This window comes from Tiliqua scincoides, chromosome 4, assembly GCF_035046505.1.
Source record: "Tiliqua scincoides isolate rTilSci1 chromosome 4, rTilSci1.hap2, whole genome shotgun sequence".
Taxonomy (NCBI): domain Eukaryota; kingdom Metazoa; phylum Chordata; class Lepidosauria; order Squamata; family Scincidae; genus Tiliqua; species Tiliqua scincoides.
Window position 1 is genome coordinate 139,017,401 of NC_089824.1, and position 23,633 is coordinate 139,041,033.

The window sequence follows — 23,633 nt, forward strand, 5'->3', positions numbered from 1 at the left end:
AGCTTACTTTGCTCATTTAGAAGGAATGTGCCCATGTTTGATCCTGTTGAGATTCAACTTGAGAGAATGCTATGTGACAGTCTGGTTTCTTGAGGATCCAAATGGATAAGCTTCAGTGTGATTCCATTTGTTAATTTTCTCTTTTAAAAATTTACAGTGCTACTAACTTTGCTAGCAATTATATCATAACAGAAGAAATAGATTTTGGGGTGAATTTTGACTATTACTATACTTCAGTTATAAATGGAGTCTAAGTATTGCATCTAGCAACAATTGTAGGAGGCTTGAAAAAATGTGTTTATAACATTGGGCACTACAGGAGATGCTTTACCATGCTCCCTGTAGTCAAACCTGTATAACAGCCATGTACTTGTAGATAATATCTGTTCCTCATAGGAGAAATACTTGAATAGCCTTCATAGGTGGCTGCCCTATCTGGTCCCATTCAACACTGCCATTGAGCTAGACCAGGGGTGCCCAAACCCCGGCCCTGGGGCCACTTGCGGCCCTCAAGGCCTCTCTATGCGGCCCTCAGGGAGCTCCTAGTCTCCAATGAGCCTCTGGCCCTCCGGAGATTTGTTGGAGCCCATACTGGCCCGACGCAACTGCTCTCAGCTTGAGGGCAACTGTTTGGCCTCTCGAGTGAGCTGTGGGATGAGGGCTCCCTCCACTACTTGTTGTTTCACATCTGTGATGCAGTAGCAGCAGCAAAGGAAAGGCCAGCCTTGTTTTGTGCAAGGCCTTTTATTAGTATTTAGTATTGGCAACCTTCAGTCTCAAAAGACTACGGTATCGCGCTCTGAAAGGTGGTTCTGGCACAGCGTCTAGTGTGGCTGAAAAGGCCAATCCGGGAGTGACAATCCCTTCCACACCGGGAGCAAGTGCAGTCTGTCCCTGGTCCGTCTCCCTGGCTATGGGCCTTCCTTCTTTGCCTCTTTGCCTCAGACTGTTGGCAAAGTGTCTCTTCAAACTGGGAAAGGCCATGCTGCACAGCCTGCTTCCAAGCAGGCCGCTCAGAGGCCAGGGTTTCCCACCTGTTGAGGTCCACTCCTAAGGCCTTCAGATCCCTCTTGCAGATGTCCTTGTATCGCAGCTGTGGTCTACCTGTAGGGCGCTTTCCTTGCACGAGTTCTCCATAGAGGAGATCCTTTGGGATCCGGCCATCATCCATTCTCACAACATGACCAAGCCAACGCAGGCGTCTCTGTTTCAGCAGTGCATACATGCTAGGGATTCCAGCTCGTTCCAGGACTGTGTTGTTTGGAACTTTGTCCTGCCAGGTGATGCTGAGGATGTGTCGGAGGCAGCGCATGTGGAATGCGTTCAGTTTCCTCTCCTGCTGTGAGCGGAGAGTCCATGACTCACTGCAGTACAGAAGTGTACTCAGGACGCAAGCTCTGTAGACCTGGATCTTGGTATGTTCCGTCAGCTTCTTGTTGGACCAGACTCTCTTTGTGAGTCTGGAAAACGTGGTAGCTGCTTTACCGATGCATTTGTTTAGCTCGGTATCGAGAGAAAGAGTGTCGGAGATAGTTGAACCAAGGTACACAAAGTCATGGACAGCCTCCAGTTCATGTGCAGAGATTGTAATGCAGGGAGGTGAGTCCACATCCTGAACCATGACCTGTGTTTTCTTCAGGCTGATTGTCAGTCCAAAATCTTGGCAGGCCTTGCTAAAACAATCCATGAGCTGCTGGAGATCTTTGGCAGAGTGGTTAGTGACAGCTGCATCGTCGGCAATGTATTAATCTTTAAATTTGCTTCCAAGCTATGTGGTGATGGCCACTAGGTTATTTGACTTTAAAAGGGGGTCAGACAAATTCACTAAAGATGAGCCTTTCAGTGATAACTAATCATAAAGACTATATGCAATCTCCAGAGTCAAATACATTATGCTCCTGCATACCAGTGTAGGGAAGCAGCAGTGGGAGAGGGTTATGTCGTCTCCTCCTGCTTATGGGCTTCCCAAAGGCATATGGCTGACCACCAAGAAACAGGATACAGGATTAGATGGGCCTTAGGCTCAGTTCAGCAAGGAGGTTCTAAAGTGCTCCCATCTGTAAATGAGAGCACTCCCCAGAGGTTTCTGCCTTATCATAGGGCCTCTGGGGAATGTTTGGGCTGCCTGGTGGGGAAAGCTGGAGTTGTTGCTGACACCAGTGATAAGCATTGCCCACCAGTGATAAGTTTGGAGGGTCCTGGGGGCTCCGTTTGCCATGTGCAGAGTTTTGCCCCAAGACTTCCTGCAATTTGGTGACTGCACTGGATGTTAGTGTTGTTATAGGAATACCACAGTTGCTATATTCACTTTTTTCCCTTTTATTGAGCCTTAGCATTGTTGCAGGGATAACATAGGATACTAACCAGTTACATGGAGATATCGCAGCTTGTATCGCAGCTGTGGTCTACCTGTAGGGCGCTTTCCTTGCACGAGTTCTCCATAGAGGAGATCCTTTGGGATCCGGCCATCATCCATTCTCACGACATGACCAAGCCAACGCAGGCGTCTCTGTTTCAGCAGTGCATACCTGCTAAGGATTCCAGCACGTTCCAGGACTGTGTTGTTAGGAACTTTGTCCTGCCAGGTGATGCCGAGAATGCGCCGGAGGCAGCGCATGTGGAAAGCGTTCAGTTTCCTCTCCTGTTGTGAGCGGAGAGTCCATGACTCACTGCAGTACAGAAGTGTACTCAGGACGCAAGCTCTGTAGACCTGGATCTTGGTATGTTCTGTCAGCTTCTTGTTGGCCTTTTATAGGCTTTGAGCTATTGCAAGACCTTCATTCATTCATATAAGTTCATCTTTAATATATTCATTTATATAAATTTATTCAAATTTGAAATGTAAATTAATTTGGCCCCCAACACTATGTCAGAGTTGTGGCCCTCCTGCCAAAAACTTTGGACACCCCTGAGCTAGAATGACCAGAAAGAGCCTGGGTTTTATATTCATTTGTCTGCCATCCATCATTATCACTACCATGCATCATTTGCATCATTTGTCTACCATCTATCTATCATAACATCAATTAATCCGCTAACTTGAGGTTTTTGTTAATTAGTCACAGCAAGCCATAGTCATGTACAGTCTCCCTTCTTTCTCTTCCTTGTGCAAGAGGAGCCAAAAAGCTTCCTGGGCAACTTTGGACCAGTCACTGTCTCTCAGCCTAACCTATTTCACAAAGCTGTTGCGAGGACAGGAGAAAAGGAACCATATACACCACCCTGAGCTCCTTGAAGGAAGGGTGGTATAAAAAATGTGACGAATAAAATAACCTGCTAGGGTACTGAAAGAACAAAAACACTGCAGAGAAAGTCAGACAAAAAATACTGGTGGCAACCCATGGGCAAGTCCTACTTTTTCAGCCTGAGGAATGTATGTGGTGATAATTTATAAACCAAAGAATGCTACAGAAGTGCTGGGTGGTAATATATGTGATGTCTACTTTAGGATCCATGGGCAGTAGCCTAAATTTTCCTTCCATTAGCATAAGGATGCTTATGCTCATGAACGTGTGAGATTCTTGCACACCGAAAATCAAATGGAATTCTGAATTGCCTTTGTGCTTGTATATAATCACACACAAAATGTCAGTACCTCTTTGCTGTCTGTATCTCTCTTTTCATATAGTTGCACAAGTGCATGTGGAACTGTGCAAAATGGCACCATATTTCCACCTTAGGCTACAACACTTTATATAGAGATATTTGATATCAATGGGATGTACTTCCAAATAGGATCAGACCTATTAAGGTGAAATACAAAGGTGTTTCTGTTTGGAAAGACTGTGGTATGCAGGGCAGAGCTCTCCGTGCCCCTAATCTGTTTTGTGGCATTTAATTAATTTTCTTCTGGAGGCATTTTTGAAGCAGTTTGAGACTTGTTAGAATACTTTATCTGATCTATGTAAAGTGATTTGGACTCTTAAACTAAATTATTATCCATCAGTCAGCAACAAACTTAGGCCCAAATCCTAACCAACTTGCCAGCACTGACATAGCTGTGCCAATGGGGCATGTACTGCATTTTGTAGGTGGGTGGCAGTCACCTTGAGGCCTCCTCAAGGTAAGGGAATGTTTGTCTTTACTTCGGAGCTACATTGCCCTTACCTCACTACTGGACCGCTGGTTAGGATTGCACCCGTATTTGTGTACCATTACCAACCCTTGAAAAACCAATGTACAGGGGAGGTTGCTAAATCCTCATATAGAAATGTTATACAGAATACTGCCACCCCTCACTGTATTTCTCTACCCAAGCCCTTTTCATTGGCTCACATTTCTATGCTGTCAATATTTTTTTTTTTCCTCACATTTGAAACACTCCTGTTCTTATCAGATAAACTTTTTGAAAAACCGAGCTCGGAGGCACAACATCCATCTGCAAACTTTGCCAATTGGATTCACAAAGAGGCGAGAGAATTCTACGTACTTTCACAATAAGTAAGTTTCTAATAGATATTGGCATGGGGATAATGTCAGTAAAGTTTTTCATTCCAAATCAGGTCTACGCAACTTGAGCATATTAAGTGAAGCTGACCACATAAGGTAACCTACCCAAAGCTCAATTAACTTATTTATGCTTCCTTGTCTAGGATACAAGAACAGGCAGCTTGTCAAGCACCTGGCAGGCCACAAATGCATCACTTATGGGCTGCACTTGGCTTGATTGGGCAGATCTGTTCTAAATGTTGGTGTCATAAAATGGGATAAAACTATTAGCAGCACAGGTAAACTTAAACCCAGTGAAATTGAAAAACGTAATCAGCACAGAATTAGGGCCCAATCCGATCCAATTTTCTAGTGCAAATGCAGCCCCAAGGGAAAAAAGCTCCTTGCAGGATGCAGTGCATGTCCCATTGGCACAGCTACATCAGTGCTAGAAAGTTGGATAGGATTGGGTCTTTAAGCACACCTATGACCCATAACATTTCTGAACATTCTAACATTATTGAACTAAGAGGGACTTCTGAGTAAATATGTGTAAAATTGCACTGTTAATACTCTCTATTTGAGCCATATGGACAGAAATCACTATTTGAATCAAATTTTAATTATAAATATCTCTTTGCTGTAAGGAAAAAATTAATTAGATTTTCTGACCTGTTAATAGATCCTTTTGCTTGTCTGGTTTTTCTTGTGGTGCCAGGTTTTCTGCTTTACCAAGGACTTCATTTACATATGATTTTGAGTTAGGACTACTCTCCACCTAATTTATGTGTGTAGTTTGTCTGATGAATTTTTTTTTGGCTCTTGCAGTTATAATGGCACTGGAAACAGTTAATAGATTATGAGAAGTTCTTGGATGGTATGGTAGAAGGAACACTATATTATCACATTTATCTTGATTATTGCTAGTGATTGACAAGGTGAGATATTTTCAGCTATACACCAGTAGATGTCTCTCTTGCAATGAAGTAGCAAGCAGTTGCTTCCATATTAGTGTGCTTGCAAGAACAATTAGGAAGCTACACCATATGACGACTTCTGTGCTGAACATACACTTTCTGAGCAAGTAAAGAGCAATCCATGTTGGAATATAAAGTATCATAAAAACTTTTTAAAAATTACCTAATTTTAAAATCTAGGGAGTAAAAGCCAGTATTCAGATAGCACTAAAGTAAATGCAAAGGTGCATTTTAATTTGTAGGCACTGCATGAGGAAGGACCACAGTGAGGAGCTAGGCATTCACTTTTAGTGAGTGAGAAATTGATTGATTTGGCTCATCCATGGTGAGATGGAGGGAGGTGACTGCAGACTCAGGGTGAAAGGGCCCCCAAGTCTTGCACTCCTAACTCACCACTCAAAGTGAGCTGCATTGTTTGTGTTACATATGGGCCACCCCTGGCTCTGACACACGCACATGGGATGACTTTGCCACCACATCATCCCAGCCACACTCACCCCTCCTGCCTCTTGAAAAGAGGGAAGACTGATAAAGGGGAATAGGGAAAGGAGTGGAATGGTGGCCACTCTGCCTGAAGTGCTGGCCACTGAGGGTTAATAGGGAATGGGGGAACATTGTAGAAATGGAAAGGGCGAGTGAGCATGGTGTGCTGTGAGCATTGTGCTCTTTGCCCATCAAGGAAAGATTGAGGGGGGAGTAGCATGTGAGGTGGTCTTGGGTGTGTGTGTGTGTGAGTGAGAGAGAGAGAGAGAGAGAGTGGTTTCCTTGCTAAAGTCCCTTTACAGTGCTTAGTCTCTAAGCAACAGCACTCTAGTAGTTCCTAAGTTCTTGAACCTCTTGAATAACCTGAACCAATTTCACTGGATGAATAATAGTGACCATTGGGCATGTGGCTACTTACAACAATGTGTAAGAGAGATGTGATGTATTTACAAGTGAGAAGATATTTAACGATGCTGATAGCTAGAAAATTACTATATTTATCAGTGATGTGACGGATGAACATGGTGGATCAAGGATCAGCATTTTTGTCCAGAATCAAACATACACATAAGCCTGGTTGCATAAGCGGTAAAGCAGCGTTTTTCAACCTTTTTCGTTCATGGCACTCTGAGAAGGCACAAAGATTGTCAAGGCACACCATCAATTTTTTGAAAATTGATAAGGCATATTGCACTTCTGGTCAGGGACTCGCATCCCCCAATGACCCTACCAAGATCCCAATCATGTGCTCAGCGGCACGGCTCCATGCTACCGAGCACTGTCGCAAACATGCCATAAATCATGTTTGCGAGCCTCACCACCGGGCTCCCACCTATGCTAGCTCAGCACCAGCCGGTCGCCCAGCTTCCGCAGCTCGGTGATCTTCTGGACTGCTGAGCCGTAGCACGGTAGGCAGGGACAGGGACGGGGAGCAGGTGTTCCAGGGAGGGGGGGGCAGAGAGAGCAGGGAGGAGGCGTGACACGGGGAGGGGGCGGGCTGGCGGTGTGCCTGGGGGAGGGATGGGAGGCGGGTCTGCGGAGCTCCACTCCACAGGATCCAAGGCACTCATGTAGGGCTGCACGCCCGGCACGAGTGCCTTTACCCAAAAGTGCGGTGGCAAAGTGAGTAGTCCCATTGCGGGGCAGCTTACCTTACCTGGAAGAAGGGGACAAAAGTCCCCTTCTCCTGAGGTGCCTCCTGCGGTAGCCCAGGAGGTGCAGGATCCGGCAGCAGCACTTCTCGGTGCCACCAAGCCTGGGCGCCCCAGGCAGCTCAGGATTGGGCTGTAATATATGACCCAAACTCTGTGGCACACCTATGGACAATTCATGGCACACCAGTGTGCCATGGCACAGTGGTTGAAAATCACATCTATAAACTATTACCTCTCCCTTCCCCCCAAAAAAGTTTAAGTTTGCCTGAAGATGGGCAGCTAATACAATAATGGTGTCTAATGACTTTTTCCTCCATTCATCAGGATGCAGACAAAATGCTATCTTCTTATTTCACCAGCAGTGTGAAATAAAGTACATTCCACCAATAGTCTCATTCAGTGCAAACCAAATAACACTGTAAAGTTATTGTGGAAGCAAACATATGCATATTGAATATGCAATTTTAAAAATGCATTAGCCAGTCATCATTGAACCATGATATCAGACCATGGTGAGAGCTCACTGTGTGTTTCAGAACTCTTAAGAGCCAATATGTATTGAGTGCATGTTGATGTATTGAGTGCATGAATGTCAGGAATATAATTTTAGACAGACCTATATATAGTTGTATATTTCTGTCGGATCTACTGAATATGCTAAAATACTTGTCTGCTGCCTGGCGTACTCAATCGTGTGCAAGAATGGACTGAAAGTGGAAGTGACATGTAGTTCCTAACCAGTGTTTGGTAAGTAGATTGGCTGAAGAATCTTGAGAATGTTAAAGCAGTAGTGTTTTTAGTTACCTTGAAAGCATGTGTGTGTGTGTCAGTCCATACAACTCTTACTTCTGCTCTAGCTCACTTGTGCATTATAGCTCATATGGTGAGTGAGTTATCCTGCTGTTTTGAGGCCTCCTAGTAGAAGGCCATTTATATACAGTGATAATGTACTTCAGTAAGTTTCTTGTGAATTGTCTTGTTTTACAGCAGTGATTAAGAAATAGCTGCATTTGCAGTAAAGTTAGCACAACTTTCTTCCGTATGTATCTAATCTCTGCAGGGTAGTTACTGGCGCTTAGCTAAACTTCAGTAAAGTCCTGTCGTCACCCCCCCCCCCCCGGTGCCTTATGTTAATAGAACTTTAACTATGTAATATTGGCACTTCAGTATTTGGTGCATCATAAAAGCCCCAACATTCATTTACTTTAATGAGATGGGGGAGGGATTCACAGGAGACTATAATCACTTAATTAGACTGGATCTCTGTTGTGTTTACAGAAGCTTAGGAGAAATATAAAACACTGTAGGGACCTAGTTTACTGAAAAGTGAATCCAGCAGAGCTGTAAATCAGTACATTGGGGTTCAAGGTTGAACGCTATTTCATTTTTGCCTGCCATCTTCATCCTTCCATTTAATTAGTGTAGAATAAGCCATCTTAGAAGCTGTGTGAAAAAGCAGGATATAGATTTCTTCAATAAATAAGTTATGTATTAAAGCAGTGATTTTCAATCTTTTTTTGTCTCATGGCACACTGACAAGACACTAAAATGGTCAAGGCACACCATCAATTTTTTGAAAATTGACAAGGCACAGCATGCTGTTGTTGGGGGGATCACATCTCCAAATAGCCCAAATAATAAATGACCCTCCCCCAAACTCCCACAGCACACCTATAGACCATTCGTGGCACACTAGTGTGCCATGGCTCAGTGGTTGAAAATGACTGTATTAAAGCAACAACAATAATTCCTGAAAATGCAGTCTTTCCAAATGAAAGGGTTACCATATATCCCGTCTACTCTCTCTTCTCCTTTTAAAACATATGGTACTTGGTAACCATAATCAAGTATGATGATCAAGTACAGTGGAGAGCGCTTACTGTCCAGTGCATCAAACGGCAAGGGAGGATCTAAGTCTAAGTAACCATAATGTCCAATATATGCAGGCCCACTTTGCTCTTAACAGTACTGCTGAAATCTATTTACTGCTTCATGGCTAGACCCCATCAAGGCTCATGACCAGATTGACTAAATAGCAGATGCTTAGCATACAGTGACTCAGGTTCAGTGGGCTAATATTACTTGCTGATATTAACACAAACAACTAAACACTGGTTAAAAGAAGTGCTGGGGTTCCCCTCCTCCCACAGGTTCCCAGCTTACCCAGGGAGAGGATTTCTGGGTCAGAGGATCAGGGAGGAAGCCGGTGGAGCATGGGACCACCTCCCCATACGTGGCCTGGGCACTCCTGTGGGCGGCAAAGCGCAGGAGAGGAACACTGCGTGCCAAACCCCCCGCTTCTCCCTCCGCCTTGGAGGAGGGAGGGAGGAGACAGGACGCAGGCCATTTGGCTGCTGGGCAGCTGCCCCTCCCCCGCCTGGGGGAGAAGGGGAGCACTCCCTCGCCCAGCCAGCCGGGGCCTGCCTTGCCGGGCAGGGCACCTGGCTGTGACATTGGGAGCCCACAGCTGGACCTCCTGACATCATCTGTAGAGCTGCAGGACCCAGGTGGGCAGGGCCAGCCCACCCCCAAAGGCAGAGACCAGAGCACAGGCAGCAGCCTTCCCAGCCATCTCGGGAGCAACCCTGGCAGCTCCAGGTGAGAGGAGGTGGGAGGGAAACAAAGAGAAGAAGGGGAGGAGTGCTGGTAATCCCAGGGGAGGGCAGTCCCAGAGGCAGGCCTTTTTTGTACCATCCCTGTGAGGGAAAGGGAGGAGCCAAGGGGGAGGGGTCTGCCCTACATAAACCTGGAGGCCAGGGATGACAAGGCAGTTGGGAGTTAGAAGAGCAGACAGGAGGATCTGCTGGCAGCAGCCCCTGCTCCTGACTCTGGCCAATGCTGCCAACCCAAAGAGGGGGAGCCGGGTGATACAACTCCCCTTTCTTCTGGGGAATGAGGCCTCCACAAGGGGGTCCCCCTCGGAAAGGCCAGGCATGCCCTCCCTTTCCCCCACAGGGAGGCCTCACAAGAAGAACCACAATTTAATTATTTTGACTTAATTTCGCCCTACCTTATATGTGAATGCAAGAAGTGTTATACACCTGTTGTGGTTAATATACTTACAGCCCAATCCTATACATGGTGCCAGTCACAGAAGATGCTTTAATAGCACATGTGCCTTACTGCCTGGTTCCAGTGCTTCTGCCATTTGCTCACGAAGTTCCCTCAGCAAGAGAGGTGGCAGGAGGGAGGAACAGAGCAAGGAGGGAGCAAAACAGGACATGGGCAGGATGGGTGGGTTGGATCTGGGAGGGGAGCAGGGTTGTTGGCATTATTTAGTTAGTGCAGGTCCAAGTAAACTGCTCCAAACCTTGCAGCCATACCCCTGCAAGGAAACAAATGTTTCTTGACCCATAGGAGCTGTCCTGGACTGTCCTCCTCCATCATAGGATGCATAGGTTGCCATTTTCATGTGTGTTGCATGGGGGGGGGGAGGTAATGGATAGGATTGGGTTGTTAGTCCATTTCTTGCTCTTTTAACTGATTACTATTATTTTTAAAAGCAAAGAACCACAGCTAGACTTGTTGAAAACAGTTGATGTGAACTTTGGTGTGCTATCTGTGGTTACATTTTCTAGGTTAACGTAGACAGTTGTTTAGTTGCCATTTGTTGCCATCAGGGGTGAGTTCCTTCTGCGGGAAGGAGGAAATGGGGTGAGGAACATAAAAGCAAAAGGAAAAATCACAGGAAAGTAACTTTCAGCAGCTAATGAGTCTGAGTACTCTGGGCTTCTTATTTAATCTCAGTTGTGCAGTTCTGTTGAAACACATTTTTGAAAAATGCTGGTTTTTTTCTTTGCAAATACACTGGTGTTTCTGTAATCGATGGCTTGTGTTGCTATTTTGGTGGGTTTTTTTGCTTCTTTGGAAAGTGGTTGTACATGTAAACATGTTAAAATAAAACATACTTTAAATCTGATTTCAAAAGAACTGGCATGGACAAGTAGATGTGACAAAATATAATCATGAATAAAGAAGAACCAACAGAACTCATTCCATATATAACGATACATGTAGTTGAATTAGATGCAAATGCCATGGCTTTCAGATTGGGTGGCTAGGTCAAGTGACAAGATCTTCTGGCACATTCTCATGAATGCATGAGTTTGTGTGCTTGGCACTTTTTCTCCCTAAGGTAAAGAGAGTGTGCAATCCAGTTTGGAACTATAGTAGGGGCAAAGTGCTGAAACTCTCTTTGCAATACCCCCACTGTGGTTCCAATCTGGTTCGTGCAGATTTTTTTTTTGTTTTGCATGTAGCAAAGAGGAAAAATAATTTAACAGTATAATCCTACTTCTAAGGTTTACTTAGAAGGTTTACTTAGAAGTGCCATTGTGTTCAGTGGGATTTATTCCCAGAAGAGTATGTGTAGAATTGCAGCCTAAATGTGTATGTAATGTGTTTTTTGACTGACCCTAAATGTGCACAAGGCCAGAGATAAATTCTCATGCCATTTGCTCTATCATCCAAGTTCTGGACTCTTTGTAAGGTTTGTATATACAGGTAATTACCCCTTATCTGGACATTCAAAATCTGGACATTTTTGTCCAATATTTGTTTTCTGTAGTGTGAACACTAGAAGGTCTAGTACTCATTCCCATGTACAGTGCGGGTAAAGGCTGTAAGTTCTGTTCTCTGCTCTGTGTTGTGTACTTGTACAGACATTTGTTGAAAAATGTCAGAAGGGCCAGTAGACACCTGTATGGGTAACAGTGGAAAGAGAAAGCATTATATTTGTGCAATTATTATGAAATCCAGACACCTTCCCATCCCAAGCAGTTTGGATAGTCAACCTGTACTGCTGATGGTGTGCTTGGGTGCAGAGCTAGTCTGAATTCTAGTCTTTTTTGTGATGGTATGAACAGAGCAAAAGGAAGTCAGGGGGCAAGTGCTAACATGCCCTTTTTGAAATGGAAGCTAGTCGTGCTGAGTTGTCAGAACTTTAAAAATTGTGACAAATATAGGTCGTGTTCACTTTATCCTCTGTATCGTTCAATGGAAGTGTTTTGGATTATACTACCTCTTTTATCAGTATATCTTGTATAGGGGCCAGGAGTAGGGTCTGAAAGAGTTTAGGATTCAGACTCTGTCTTTTCATCTCCAGGCATGCCCCCAGTGCTTCTCACTTTCAACCTTTCTGCTGGAAAGGCAAAAAGTTCATGTTTGGGGTATGCAAGCATAATGCTGTTCTGATGTAATTTCAATATTATCACAACATTACTAGCACAAAGGCCAACACAAAATCCTGAAGGGCTTTCATTAGCTTAAACTACAATATGCAATATAGGATTGCTTCCTGAATATTGTTTTACCTGCCCAAAGGTCAGAATAATTTTGCTGTGGCAACTATTTTCATCCACTTAGAAACATGGCCCTTTTAAAACTTTATACTTATGGGTCTATATAGATTTGTATATGAAATATCTTAAAAGCAAGGAAATCGACTGCTTATAAAGTTTTAAATAATGCAGAATGTAAAGGAAACTTTGTATTATGTTTGGAACCATGCAGTAGCTATTAGTTCTGCTCTAGTCTTGGATTAAATCTGGTTTTGTAATCGTATCTGAGATGGAAAAGATTTAACAAGCTATCATGTGAACAAGCCCTGTGTATAGTATTAATACTTTTTCTCCTTTTCTGTTTTGGTCTCTCTCCACAATGAAACCTTAGCAACAATATTTATAATTAATAGTTAGCATGATGAAGCATTAAGAGTCTGTATTTGTTTTGTTTCAGGGAACAAAAGTTTTACTGGCACTTAAAACTTATATTTCCTCACAGTCATGCTGAATTCACAGAAAAAAGGTACCTGAATGTCTCTCTTGAATATAAAATATACATGTATTGCTTTATTATGTTTTGGAATTTTTTTAGTGATTTCTGTGGCCCTCTGGCTAAACAAGCTGAACTCCTTAATGTTCAGCTTGGGGCTTAATGGGTTAAAAAGAATGGTTAAATTACTGTTTAAAATTATTATTTTCTAGAAATGTAACTGAACTGATTTCAAACTGAAAGTCTTGTTTCATGCTTGTTACGTTTCTTTTGTCCATTTAGTATTAAGGAAACATTTTGATCATTATATAGTACTTGCAGTCTCCATTTTTCTTATTAAGGAAGCATGAGTTGAGCGCTGCATCCTGTTGTGGGAAGGCAGTCACAGAGGCCTCCTCAAGGTATGGAAACATTTGTTCCCTTACCTTAGGACTGCATTGCAGTTACACCAGGGCTGGAAAGTTGGATAGGATTGGGCCCTTAGTAAGCACCATCACTGAGTGTAGAAGAAATCTTTACACTTAGAGCACTAACTATGCAATATGGAAAGAAGACATTTAGAATACAAAGGCCTTAGCAGAATGGCCTTCTTGGATTGGAGTAAAAAGAGGCAGCTACGCTGTTTCATCTTTGAACATGTTCTTTGTAGTCTATTTCATGCAGATATGCAGCTGCATATGCAGCCTATTAAGTGGATGATGATTGACATATCTGTTCATTCAAATATTACGCATTATGATTGGTACATTTTTGTCTTCTTGGGCCAAGGGTTCCAGATGATAAACCACTATGTAACATTCTTAAGTCCTATATTGATCCTCAAGAGTCTGATCCTGTCATTTGTCAGAGGTATGTACTGCACTTTAAAAGGGTTCAATTTTTTGTGTGTGTGTGTGAGATAAATCAATTACTAAAGAATACTGGGCAGTCTTAGGATCCAATCCAGATCCGTGGGCGCCAGCGTACTGCCGGCACACATTGTCATGAACATGCTTGTAAGGCACATTTGCGAGCCCTTACTGTGGGCCCAGCACTGGAGCTAACTCAGTGTGAGCCCACACTGGGCCAGCTCCAGCACTGGGGCCACACTCTGCCACCCAGTGGTTACCTGAACCATTTGGCAGCAGAGAGATGAGTGAGGGTGGGGAGGAGGTGTTCCAGGGTGGGAGGGAGGCATGGCAGGGGGAGGGAGCAGGGTTGGAGGAGGGTGGAACCGGTGGATCTCGGCTCCAACGGATCCTGAGCCGGGCTGCGTAGCCCAACGCGGGAGCCTCCGATTCTGCAACAGCTCCAGAGCCACTGCCGAATCAAGTAGCCCCGTTGCAGGGCTACTCCCCTTACCTTGCTTACTCCCTGGGCACAGGCTGCCCGGTTGCACTCAGGATACTGCAGTAGCCGTTTTGGTGCTGTAGCAGCCCCACACGGCAGGTAGTTCAGGATTGGACTGTCCATGTACTTGATATCTTAGTTTGCACACCTCATGGTAGTTTCTCCTCCATAAAACACACATTTCCTGAAAAATGGCAGAGTTAACCAAATGTTGTGCTTTTCATTTCAGATTAAAAATCTACACAATGTCTCCTCAATCAGACATACAAATTCTAATGAAAGTAGAAAACAGACCTCACAACTCCATCAGGTAAGAGATTTACTTTTGTTGTGCAAAGGAAAACTGCATGTCCATGATGTTATTGGTATTAGGGTGGCTACAAAACAGTCAGATTATAAATTTCTTGCTAGCCCTTTGGTTAAAAACATAGCATGTTCAGAGAAAGATGTGGCTGAACACTTTCTTTTATCTTGTGCTGGTCATATGTAAGGTAAGAAACGAAATAGAATGACACTTCTGGGATTTTAAAAACTTAGGATCTAAGCCATGTGTTTATCTTTTCTTCTGTGAATCTTTTGTGTTGTTTTCACTTGGGACGATGTGACTGGTGATGGAGGCTAGGAGAGCCTTTTAATGGCTGTGCAGGTCAGTATTGGTTCTGCAGGAGCATCACCCATGTTTCCTGGGTATAGGATCAGACTTCCAATTATCAAAATTGTGATAACTAACTAAAACAACAATTGCAGTCTGCTTATGCAGTTGATCAGTGGTTCCCAAACTGTCCTTCATGACTTGATTTTTGGTGGGTCGCGAAACTGACTAGCTGATAGCTGACAAGGAAAATGTATTGAGCCCTATGGAAAGCGAAACTGAGCAGCATGTGCTCATTTACTCATAAGCGGGTGAATATGCCTCAATCCACTTCGAAGGGCAGACTGAGGGGGACGCAATGCAACCAGAATGGTCCCAGTCTGATTAAAGCAAGCACCAACAAATTCTCAAGAAGGAATTGTCCCCCTCCGAGATGACTTGGAAACTGTCTTGAGCCCTGTGGGAAGCAAAACTGAGCTACACATGTCCATGTATTCATGAGTAGGTGAACAGGCCTTGGCTGTTATCCAAGGCTAGGTGAAGGAGAATGCAAGGCCTCCAGAATGGTCCTGATGAATGTGGAGCTCAACAAATGAAGTCTCATAAAGCTAGGTGTGTCCCCAGTACAGTGTCATTTTAAAAAAATGGATCCCAGTGCTTGGGAAACACAGCGGTAAGTGATTTTGTTATTCACCTCAATTGTGAATGGTGAGGGGGTATAGTTTCAAGCAATTGTGGAGGGTGAGGGGAGCAGTTTCAAGCAAGGCTTAGCTGATGACTCCTGGTTAATTTTTGCTATTCTTTATGTTATTTTTAGAATAACTATTTTGTCCTCTTCAAAAAAAAAAAAAATTAATAACTTTGTCCAGTGCTTTGTGTTTGGGATGCCTACAAAATGAGTTCATGTGGTACAATTATTGCTTTTTCCAGTAGGGGAAGGAAAGTCACAACTACCAAATTATGCAATCTAGCTTGGGAAGTGTACCTTCTCAGTTTCCCAAGAGATGACTCAGAAGAGCATTTGTAAGCAGAGAATTTGATACTCCAAAATGAATATTTGAAGTAATTAATATTTCTAAATTGTTTTGGGAACCACTGCAGTATGGTATTGCCGCTTAAATATTACCTGTTGTTGCAGAGTCTATTTTGGTCACTTACAAACTATACACATTGGAAGTCTCCCTTGTAATATCCAATTTCAAAAGATTACTTGCTGTGCTTTTGGTCAGTAAAGATAGCAGAATAGGTTGGTTTCTTGTTTGTAGTGTGATGTGAGAATGCAATTCAAATGAGAACTGCAAGCCTTTTCCTGTAGACTCTTTGCTAGTGATAGTATTACATGTCTTACCTGTGACAATGCAAGCCGGCCATCTGATGCTGGCTGATTGGAAAGTTCAGTAAAAGTTCAATCTTGCAGTTTAGTTTTTTATTTTTTAAACTGACACCTTTTTTAAGTTAGGCGATTCATTTTTGTGTCCATAGCAACCTTTTCTGATTGATGTATTTTGCAAAGTTTACCATTCTACTTTAAATTCTTTATGTATTTCACCTTATAACAATCTTATTTGGTGCTTTAGAAAACTTATGATCTAATATGGGAATGCTTTCGAGACTTTGCATTTCCTGATCACCCACCAATTTTTAAAAATAAACATTGGTAAAAACAGTAAATCTTAAGATATCCCTGTTTTGTGATCTTAGCAAATCTTTGCATACCTAACAGTGGAAATGAGCTTAAATATGCTTACTAGAAACTCTGCCCTTATTTCTTATGTTGTGTCAATTTCCTGTGGCTGTTTACGTTCTGCTCTAAGGCTTATTGCCTGTCTCATTTCCTCAGTAACAGAGCTCCTTTCTTATTTCCAGATACATTTAATGTATGAGTAATATATCAGCAAGGGTCAGTCAGTTGTGTCAAAACTCTGATCTAATACTGCTGGTGGGAGTTCGCTAGAATAATGCTGGCTCCAATCCTGGTCTAGGCACATGTTTAAAAGGTACTTATATGTGACTTCTTGCACCAGAATGTGGATCAGGGTGTATATTTAATTGGATGTTCCATCAAAAGCAATGCAGTGTGGATAGTATTTGAACTCGGCTGCATATCCTGCAGTTTCTGATCCAGTAAGCCAGTCTCAAACTGTGGGTTGGGACCCACCAGGTGGGTCACAAGCTAATTTCAGGTGGGTCCCCATTCATTTCAGTATTTTATTTTTAATATATTAGTCTTGATGCTACCACGGTATGTGATTGCATTTGGGGAAATGTTACAGACCTGTACTTTTAACAAGCTACTATGTATATTCTTTTAACAACGATAGTAAATGAGACTTACTCCTGGGTAAGTGTGGGTAGGATTGCAGCCTAAGATTGTTAAAAATTTTCCTGCTTGACGATATCACTTCTGGTCATGACATCACTTCTGGTGGGTCCTGACAGATTCTCATTCTAAAAAGTGGTTCCTGGTGCTAAATGTGTGAGAACCACTGCAGTAGGCAATATATGTGTTTGGCAGCAGAATCCTATCTTGTGCTGGAACAGGCAGGCCAAGAGGCTTGCGCTGAATCCAGCACAAGATAGGGGCCCAAAGTGGCTCAACCGGAGGCAAGGGGCAACTCTTCCCCTTACCCCAGGTACTCCGCGCTACTCAGGGAACGGGGTTGGGATCTGGCACAACAGCCAGGTCACAGCCCCTTTTCCGGGATTGCCCTCTGCCCACCCTCCCCCCACCCTGGAATGCCTCCCTCCCACCTCCTCCCCACCCTCTCAAGGCCCTTGTATCAGCCTAGCTCGACCAACACATCCCTCCCTGCCTGAGTCGGCATGGAGGCTAGATTCAGCCTCCGCAGGCCGGCGCACATCCTTGTACTGGCCCAGCCAACTCACTTGTGCCGACCCAAGGCAGTCAGGATTGTGCCCTGAGTCTCTTTCTGCGCAAGGCTCTTAAGGATTGCCATTCATTTCATTTTGGCCCAGGTCTCTTTAGCTGAATTGAATTGTGTCCACTTCTATCATGCGTTCTGAGTGGAGTTTTTCTTTCAATGTTCTTTTCTGGATAGCTTGCCGATGTACCCATTTAATAAAGGGAAAGCATTGTGCAAGGGTTATATTCATTACCTTGTCTGCAGTCAGTGATCTGAATGGCCCAAAGCAACTTGCCATAATGCCTTGTCAGTGTGGGGCATACTCTTTGTCAGGGTGGGGCCTACTTCTTCCCTTCTGGTGAGCCCCCAAAAATGAGCAAGAAATGTGTCTGTTACCAGCAAGCCAAGCTGAATGTTAATTGTACCTAAATTGTTCTGAACTCTTTGGTAATGAAGGTTCTTGATACTGACTCAGCGCAAACTTTCTCAGCAGTAACTTGTTGGTGCCTCATTCCAGTGTTTGTAATCCTTTCACTCTCTCTTGCAGTAGATTGTCATTTGCTGAAGATCCAATCTGGCAGTGTACTTAAAGGAGTGAGCCTGTGATGGAGTATTTGACCAGTCACTTTTTATCTCTAGTTTGTAGCTCTAATGTTGCTTCCTTGAAGATTAAACAAATAAGCACTGTACAAAGTGGAGGTCTTGACAGCTAAAGGCTTGCAGATGGTAGCAAACTATGAGTTTGTGGACAATGGAGGACCTAGGTTCAAGGGTGTGTTCTTCAGTCTACATGCTGAAATCTACATGCTGTTTCTGTGGCAGAAATACGAGTTCCCAAACACTTCAGACTTTCTAGAATTGCTATTCAGAATGGAGATTCCAAAAGCATGTGAATGTTCTGGCATTCAGAATGATGTTTTCAAGTAAAAAAGCGATAGAGGTTCAACTGGGAAAATTACTGATTTAATTGCCTTGTCATTTCAATTGAGTTGGGAATCGGTCATGTTGTTGTCCAAAAGAATCCTCCCCCCCCCCACACACAAAAACACTGCAAACTATTTCCACTTTACCTTGCCAAAGGGAATCCCTCTGTTTATCTCTTGCTGACAGCAATGCACTAGAACGATTCTTCTGAGCTTGTCAGGAGAGCTTTGGCCTACCTTCCTTCCTTCCTGCCTGCCTCCTTTGGCAAAGAAGTGGGAACATATTTGTTTTTCAATAGTTAGTGGCTTTTTGGCAAGTAGATGGCAAATAAAACCTTTGAAAGAATGTAAAGAACTGTAAAGGGAATTTTAAAATACAGAGTCCTTTGTTTTATATCCCAGGGTATGATAATTGAGAGAATAACCTCAAGTTTCTCTTAGTCATGGAAAGAGATGTGCCAGACAAAATGAATACATGGAAGTAACAGGCCTTTGAAGAATTGTCTCCACAATAGATTAAAGGACCTATATTTCAGTTCCAAATGCCCTTTTCCACAACCACAAATGACTGCACAGAATTATGCAATGCCTATTGCATCAACCTTTTATTCCGACCATGTTTTATCATAAGTATAGTTCGGCAAGAAGAGCAAACTACTTAGATTCTTTTGTGCTTTGCGTTTTTCTAATGTTTACATCTATGTACCTGACGTTTTGGGGGGAGGGGGAGCATGCTTGGAGAAGAGAGGACACAGTGGTGAGTGGAGTGGAGATTTTGCAGCATTTGTAGGTTTGGAATGCCTGGCCTGGCTCCAAAATTCTCTTTGGCTCATATGAATTCCCCAGTTGCAGAAACCAACAAAGCCTATTGTGTCAGCCAGGGATCAAGTACAGTTCCATGTAAGTGCACCTTGTTCTGCCCCTCAATCCAGTCATTAAGCTTTGCATACCTTTCAGTGGAGACAATCTGATTGTAGAAGACCTTTCTCTGTAGTAAGCTGTTCAGTCTACCAGAGTGAATGAAAAATCAGTGTCAGCTTTAGATTGTACTAAAGGTGTAGTAAGTCTTTTTGCCTAATTGCTCTATTATTGATGCTTTAAAAAGACATAGTAACATATGAAGCCAAATACTGGCCTAGGGACCAGTAATGTTACAAATGCTGATATTGGACCTGTAGTTGTAAAGCTACATAAGTATGCATAAATTAAGTTTTTATTTAGATGTAGATTGAGCCAAATATTTTGAGGAGCTGACACAGATGATTCTTTAAAAAAATTCCCAAGCAGATAGATATCATAACTATTGTTATTGTTATAACCACAACAACAACTAGAAGTGTTTGTTTCTGGTGAGTAAGGTAGGATTAACAGCCTTACTGAACACAATGGGCTTACTTCTGAGTTTAAAAAGAACCACCATTTTCAAACACCTCTTGTCATAACTTTTCAGTATGAACTCTGATTGAGTTACTTTGGGGGGGAAAAATCTATACAGTGATTTTTAGAAGATGTTACCAATTATATGTTTCTGTTAGAACCTCTGGTCATTTTTTCTGTTGTCTATAATTTTGGTAGAAAATATGGAAATGATTGTTCATCTTTTTAACAACAGGCAGAATAGTTATAAGTTACAATTGGAAAAGGATCTACTCTCAGTTAAGGATTGTTTCTAAGATAGAGTTTACATTATTAAATTAACTAAAGACAGTAAAAGTGAGCGCAGGCAGGTAAATAATTGTTTCGTAGCAATGGGATATTTCCATAATGTATTAGATTATAAATACTGGATGCTGCACATCCTTGTTTGTCATTGTATAAGTGTGTGTTAAAGATGTGATTATTCAGCTATTTTAATAATCTATATAGAGATGAATATGAATGGAAACTTTTTTTAAATGACTGAAAAAATGAGAGTCAAAAAATTAGATCCCATGAAAGGAGAAGGAGAATGTTTGGAAACGAAAGGGAATAGCCTAGTTTCAATTATGCATCCCCAAAACAGTCCAGAAAGGGCAACCCCAAAACAGTCCAGAAAGGGCAACCTTTTTCAAGTATCAACCTTGTTCTATTTGGGTTTTGTTTTTGTTTTTTGCTAGAATTCTGTTTCTTCTTATTAATGGGACCAGTTTATTTTGTGTGTGTTAGAGACAGACTTTTAAAAGGAACTGAAACATTTTTAGCATTTTTGAAACTTTAGTAATCAATATCTACTTCATTGTTGAGTGACCCACATTCCCTTTCTCTCTCTCTGCACCTCCAGTTTATTTCTTTAAGTTTCTGTTGTCCTGACATGCCTTTGAAAATATAAATTTTCCTTTGTTAACTTAGAATCTTTTTAACTAAACTGCTTATTTGAGCGCCACAGTATTAAAGCCTCTTTACACTGCATGGCCTGTTGGAGGAGAGACGTAGGGGACACTTGCTTTGTTTTGACTGCATTGTTTTCTGGGATTTCCCAAACACTTTTCATGTTTCCTCCTATTGTGCCTCCTTTGTCACATATTTTCCTACTATCTGCTTTCCTGAGTTCAGCTTCATTGTGCTGATGCCTTCTGTAAACTCTCTCTTGGTTACATTGAATTTAATAACTGGCACACAGATATAGATTCCTGGGCATGAGGAATTGCTAAGAGGGAATTTGCTTGGTCTTCTGAAATGCATGTGTTGGACCTTTACTTCAGTGCCATGCAGTGAAAAATTATAGTTGTAGAAGAAAGAGCCCTGTAACAATTCTTCTGTTTTGTCACCTGTCCGATGTTCTGTAGTACCACTACATCTGTCCCTCCTAGTTTTATGACTTTCTGGAACCTTTAACTCATCAGTTCCTCTATCCTGGCCAGCAAATGACCCCTGGCTCTGCTCCTTCTTTCCAGGCTTCTCAATGAGACCTTGAAACTGACAGACTGCTTCCTATTTATGTATACCTTGCACTTTGCGTGAGTCTTGCCTGGCTTCTCTATTTCTTGCTTTTCCTAAAGAATCATACTTTCCATCTGCCCTCCCCCCCCCCCCGTGCTACGTGAGCAACGAAAAAGATAATGCTAGAAAGGAGAAGTCTCTTCCATCTCCTGCCATCTCAAAGTGCTCAGCATTCTTGCCTTCCTATTCTGGCTGTAATACCTGTTTCAGATTTTTTTCCTTGTAAACATTTTATTCTTATTTGTGTTCAAGTCTTGGCTGTTTCCACAGTATTGGAGATCTGAAAGAAATATGTTCTGTATTTCTAAGAAGATGTACCCCTCCCAAACAGGAAGGAGTAAGTACCCTGTGCCATGCCAGCAGTCCATTAAGTTTTAGTGTTTCTGATTTAACACCAGGTTGGTGAGTGGTAAGAGAGAAACCACCCAGGATTTAATCCTGGATGAGCTAGACAACCTGGCTTGTATTAGTGAACTCTGGGAAGAACAGCACTGAACCTAACCCAGTTCTGTCTGTCTCTCTTCATGGGTCAGCAGAACCTAACCCAGTTCTGTCTGTCTCTCTTCATGTGTCAGCAGCAGCTTGAATTCAATGAGCAGGGAAGAGAAGTGACTTTGGTGTATCGTGGTTCTATACTTTTTAGCATGATTTTATCCATTATCCATCTTACCTCATTTTGAGTATAGATGTCTAGTGTTGGCTTCTTGAGACAGAATAGGGGTTATGTTGGTGTACTGCACATCCTGCTGCCAAACAGTCTCCCTATCTAAGCTGATAAAGGTGATCTTTGGGGATAAGGATGCCTAGGTTTTCCTGGAGAGCTTCAGCATTCATGCCAAATCCCTTTTATCTGATTGAGCTCTGGAATCCTGACCTTCATGGAAATCATGCATCTGTCTCAAATTATATCTGGTCCCACACATGTGGCAGGGCATGCTCTTGATTTTGCATTTGTTTCAGAACTGGAGGTGGGTGACCTGCTAAGTGTATGAACTTTGTGTGCCACTGTAAAAGATATCATTGCTGGGGTTTAGATTGACAGGGACTCTAAAACTCTGAAGGGGGAAGGAACTTATTAAGATGGTTCGTGCATGTAGGCTAATAATAGATGGTTTTCTTAAGACCCCAGAGAGACTTTCCTGATGTTGTGGCTGGCAGTTCTGTCCAAACCCCAGCAACCTCTAGAAAGGGAAAATAGCTCCAGTGATTGACGCAGTTCACACTTAGGCATCCTCTTGCCTGCTTAGACATCCTCTTGCATGGTTCCCAGAGAACCAGAGGGCAATGAAGCAGCTGGAGAAAAAAAAAGACAGGTAACGGATGTCTTATGACAAACCTTGTTTCTGGTCATAGATGAGAGAAAATCTTTGAGCCCTATTTTGTGGTAGTAATAGTACTGAAAAAGTGTACTTCTCCGACACCATTGTATCTATCCAGTGTCATCTACCCAAGCTGTCTTTTGCATCTTGGCCTCTGGGGGAAGTTGAAGGTCATAGTTTTCTGTGACCAGTATGCTTTGCACTTTGAAATCAAATTGCTTACATCTGTTCTGACTTGGAGACCATGTTCACTGCAGATACAGATTTGGGTTTGACAGAAAGTTATGGTCATCCTGTTTCTTTACGTCTCTTTCATTTTGTGCAACCTGATGATTTGTACAGGATCCTTAGAAATGTGAGACCCACCACTTGTGTTTTAGTCCTTTACACATTCCAGCTAATTAGCTGTGCTAGAAAGGGATTGGTCAGCTGGGTAATGGAGGTAATAAATTCCACCTGATCTCACTGCCTTGAAGGAGTCAGTTGTTGATCTGCTCTTTAAAAAGTTCATGTTAGACACAACTGACTTAATAACTTAAGATCAGTCTTTTCTATTGAGGCATCTTAGTATCCATCTCCAGGGATTTTTGTATGATAATGATTATGTAGATCCTTTTCAGTCCAGCTTTTAAGCTGGTTTTGGGACAGAAACTGTCCTGGTTGCTGTGATAGATGACCTACATCCAGAGATGAGGGGCAGCACATCTCTGTTGGTTATCTTGAATCTCTCCTCAGTTTTCAGTACAATTAGTCATGGTATCCTTCTGAGGCACCTTGCTGGTTGATACCCTAGGGTTCCAGTGGTTCCAGTCCTTTCTGGGTGGTTGGTCCCATTCATGCTGGTGGATGATTTTTCTACCCCATTGCCTTATG

The 23,633-nt window shown here is 42.8% G+C and overlaps 1 protein-coding gene across 2 annotated transcripts in view; it reads left to right on the forward strand.

The window, feature by feature from the left end:
- ZNHIT6 (zinc finger HIT-type containing 6) overlaps positions 1-23,633 on the forward strand; it is a 53,853-nt gene that overhangs the window by 11,486 nt on the left and 18,734 nt on the right. For both annotated transcript variants that reach the window (XM_066625223.1, XM_066625224.1), the window contains exons 5-8: positions 4,337-4,440; positions 12,779-12,847; positions 13,583-13,663; positions 14,373-14,453. In XM_066625223.1, the coding sequence (XP_066481320.1) occupies positions 4,337-4,440; positions 12,779-12,847; positions 13,583-13,663; positions 14,373-14,453 (335 nt within the window). The remainder of the gene's footprint in view (positions 1-4,336; positions 4,441-12,778; positions 12,848-13,582; positions 13,664-14,372; positions 14,454-23,633) is intronic.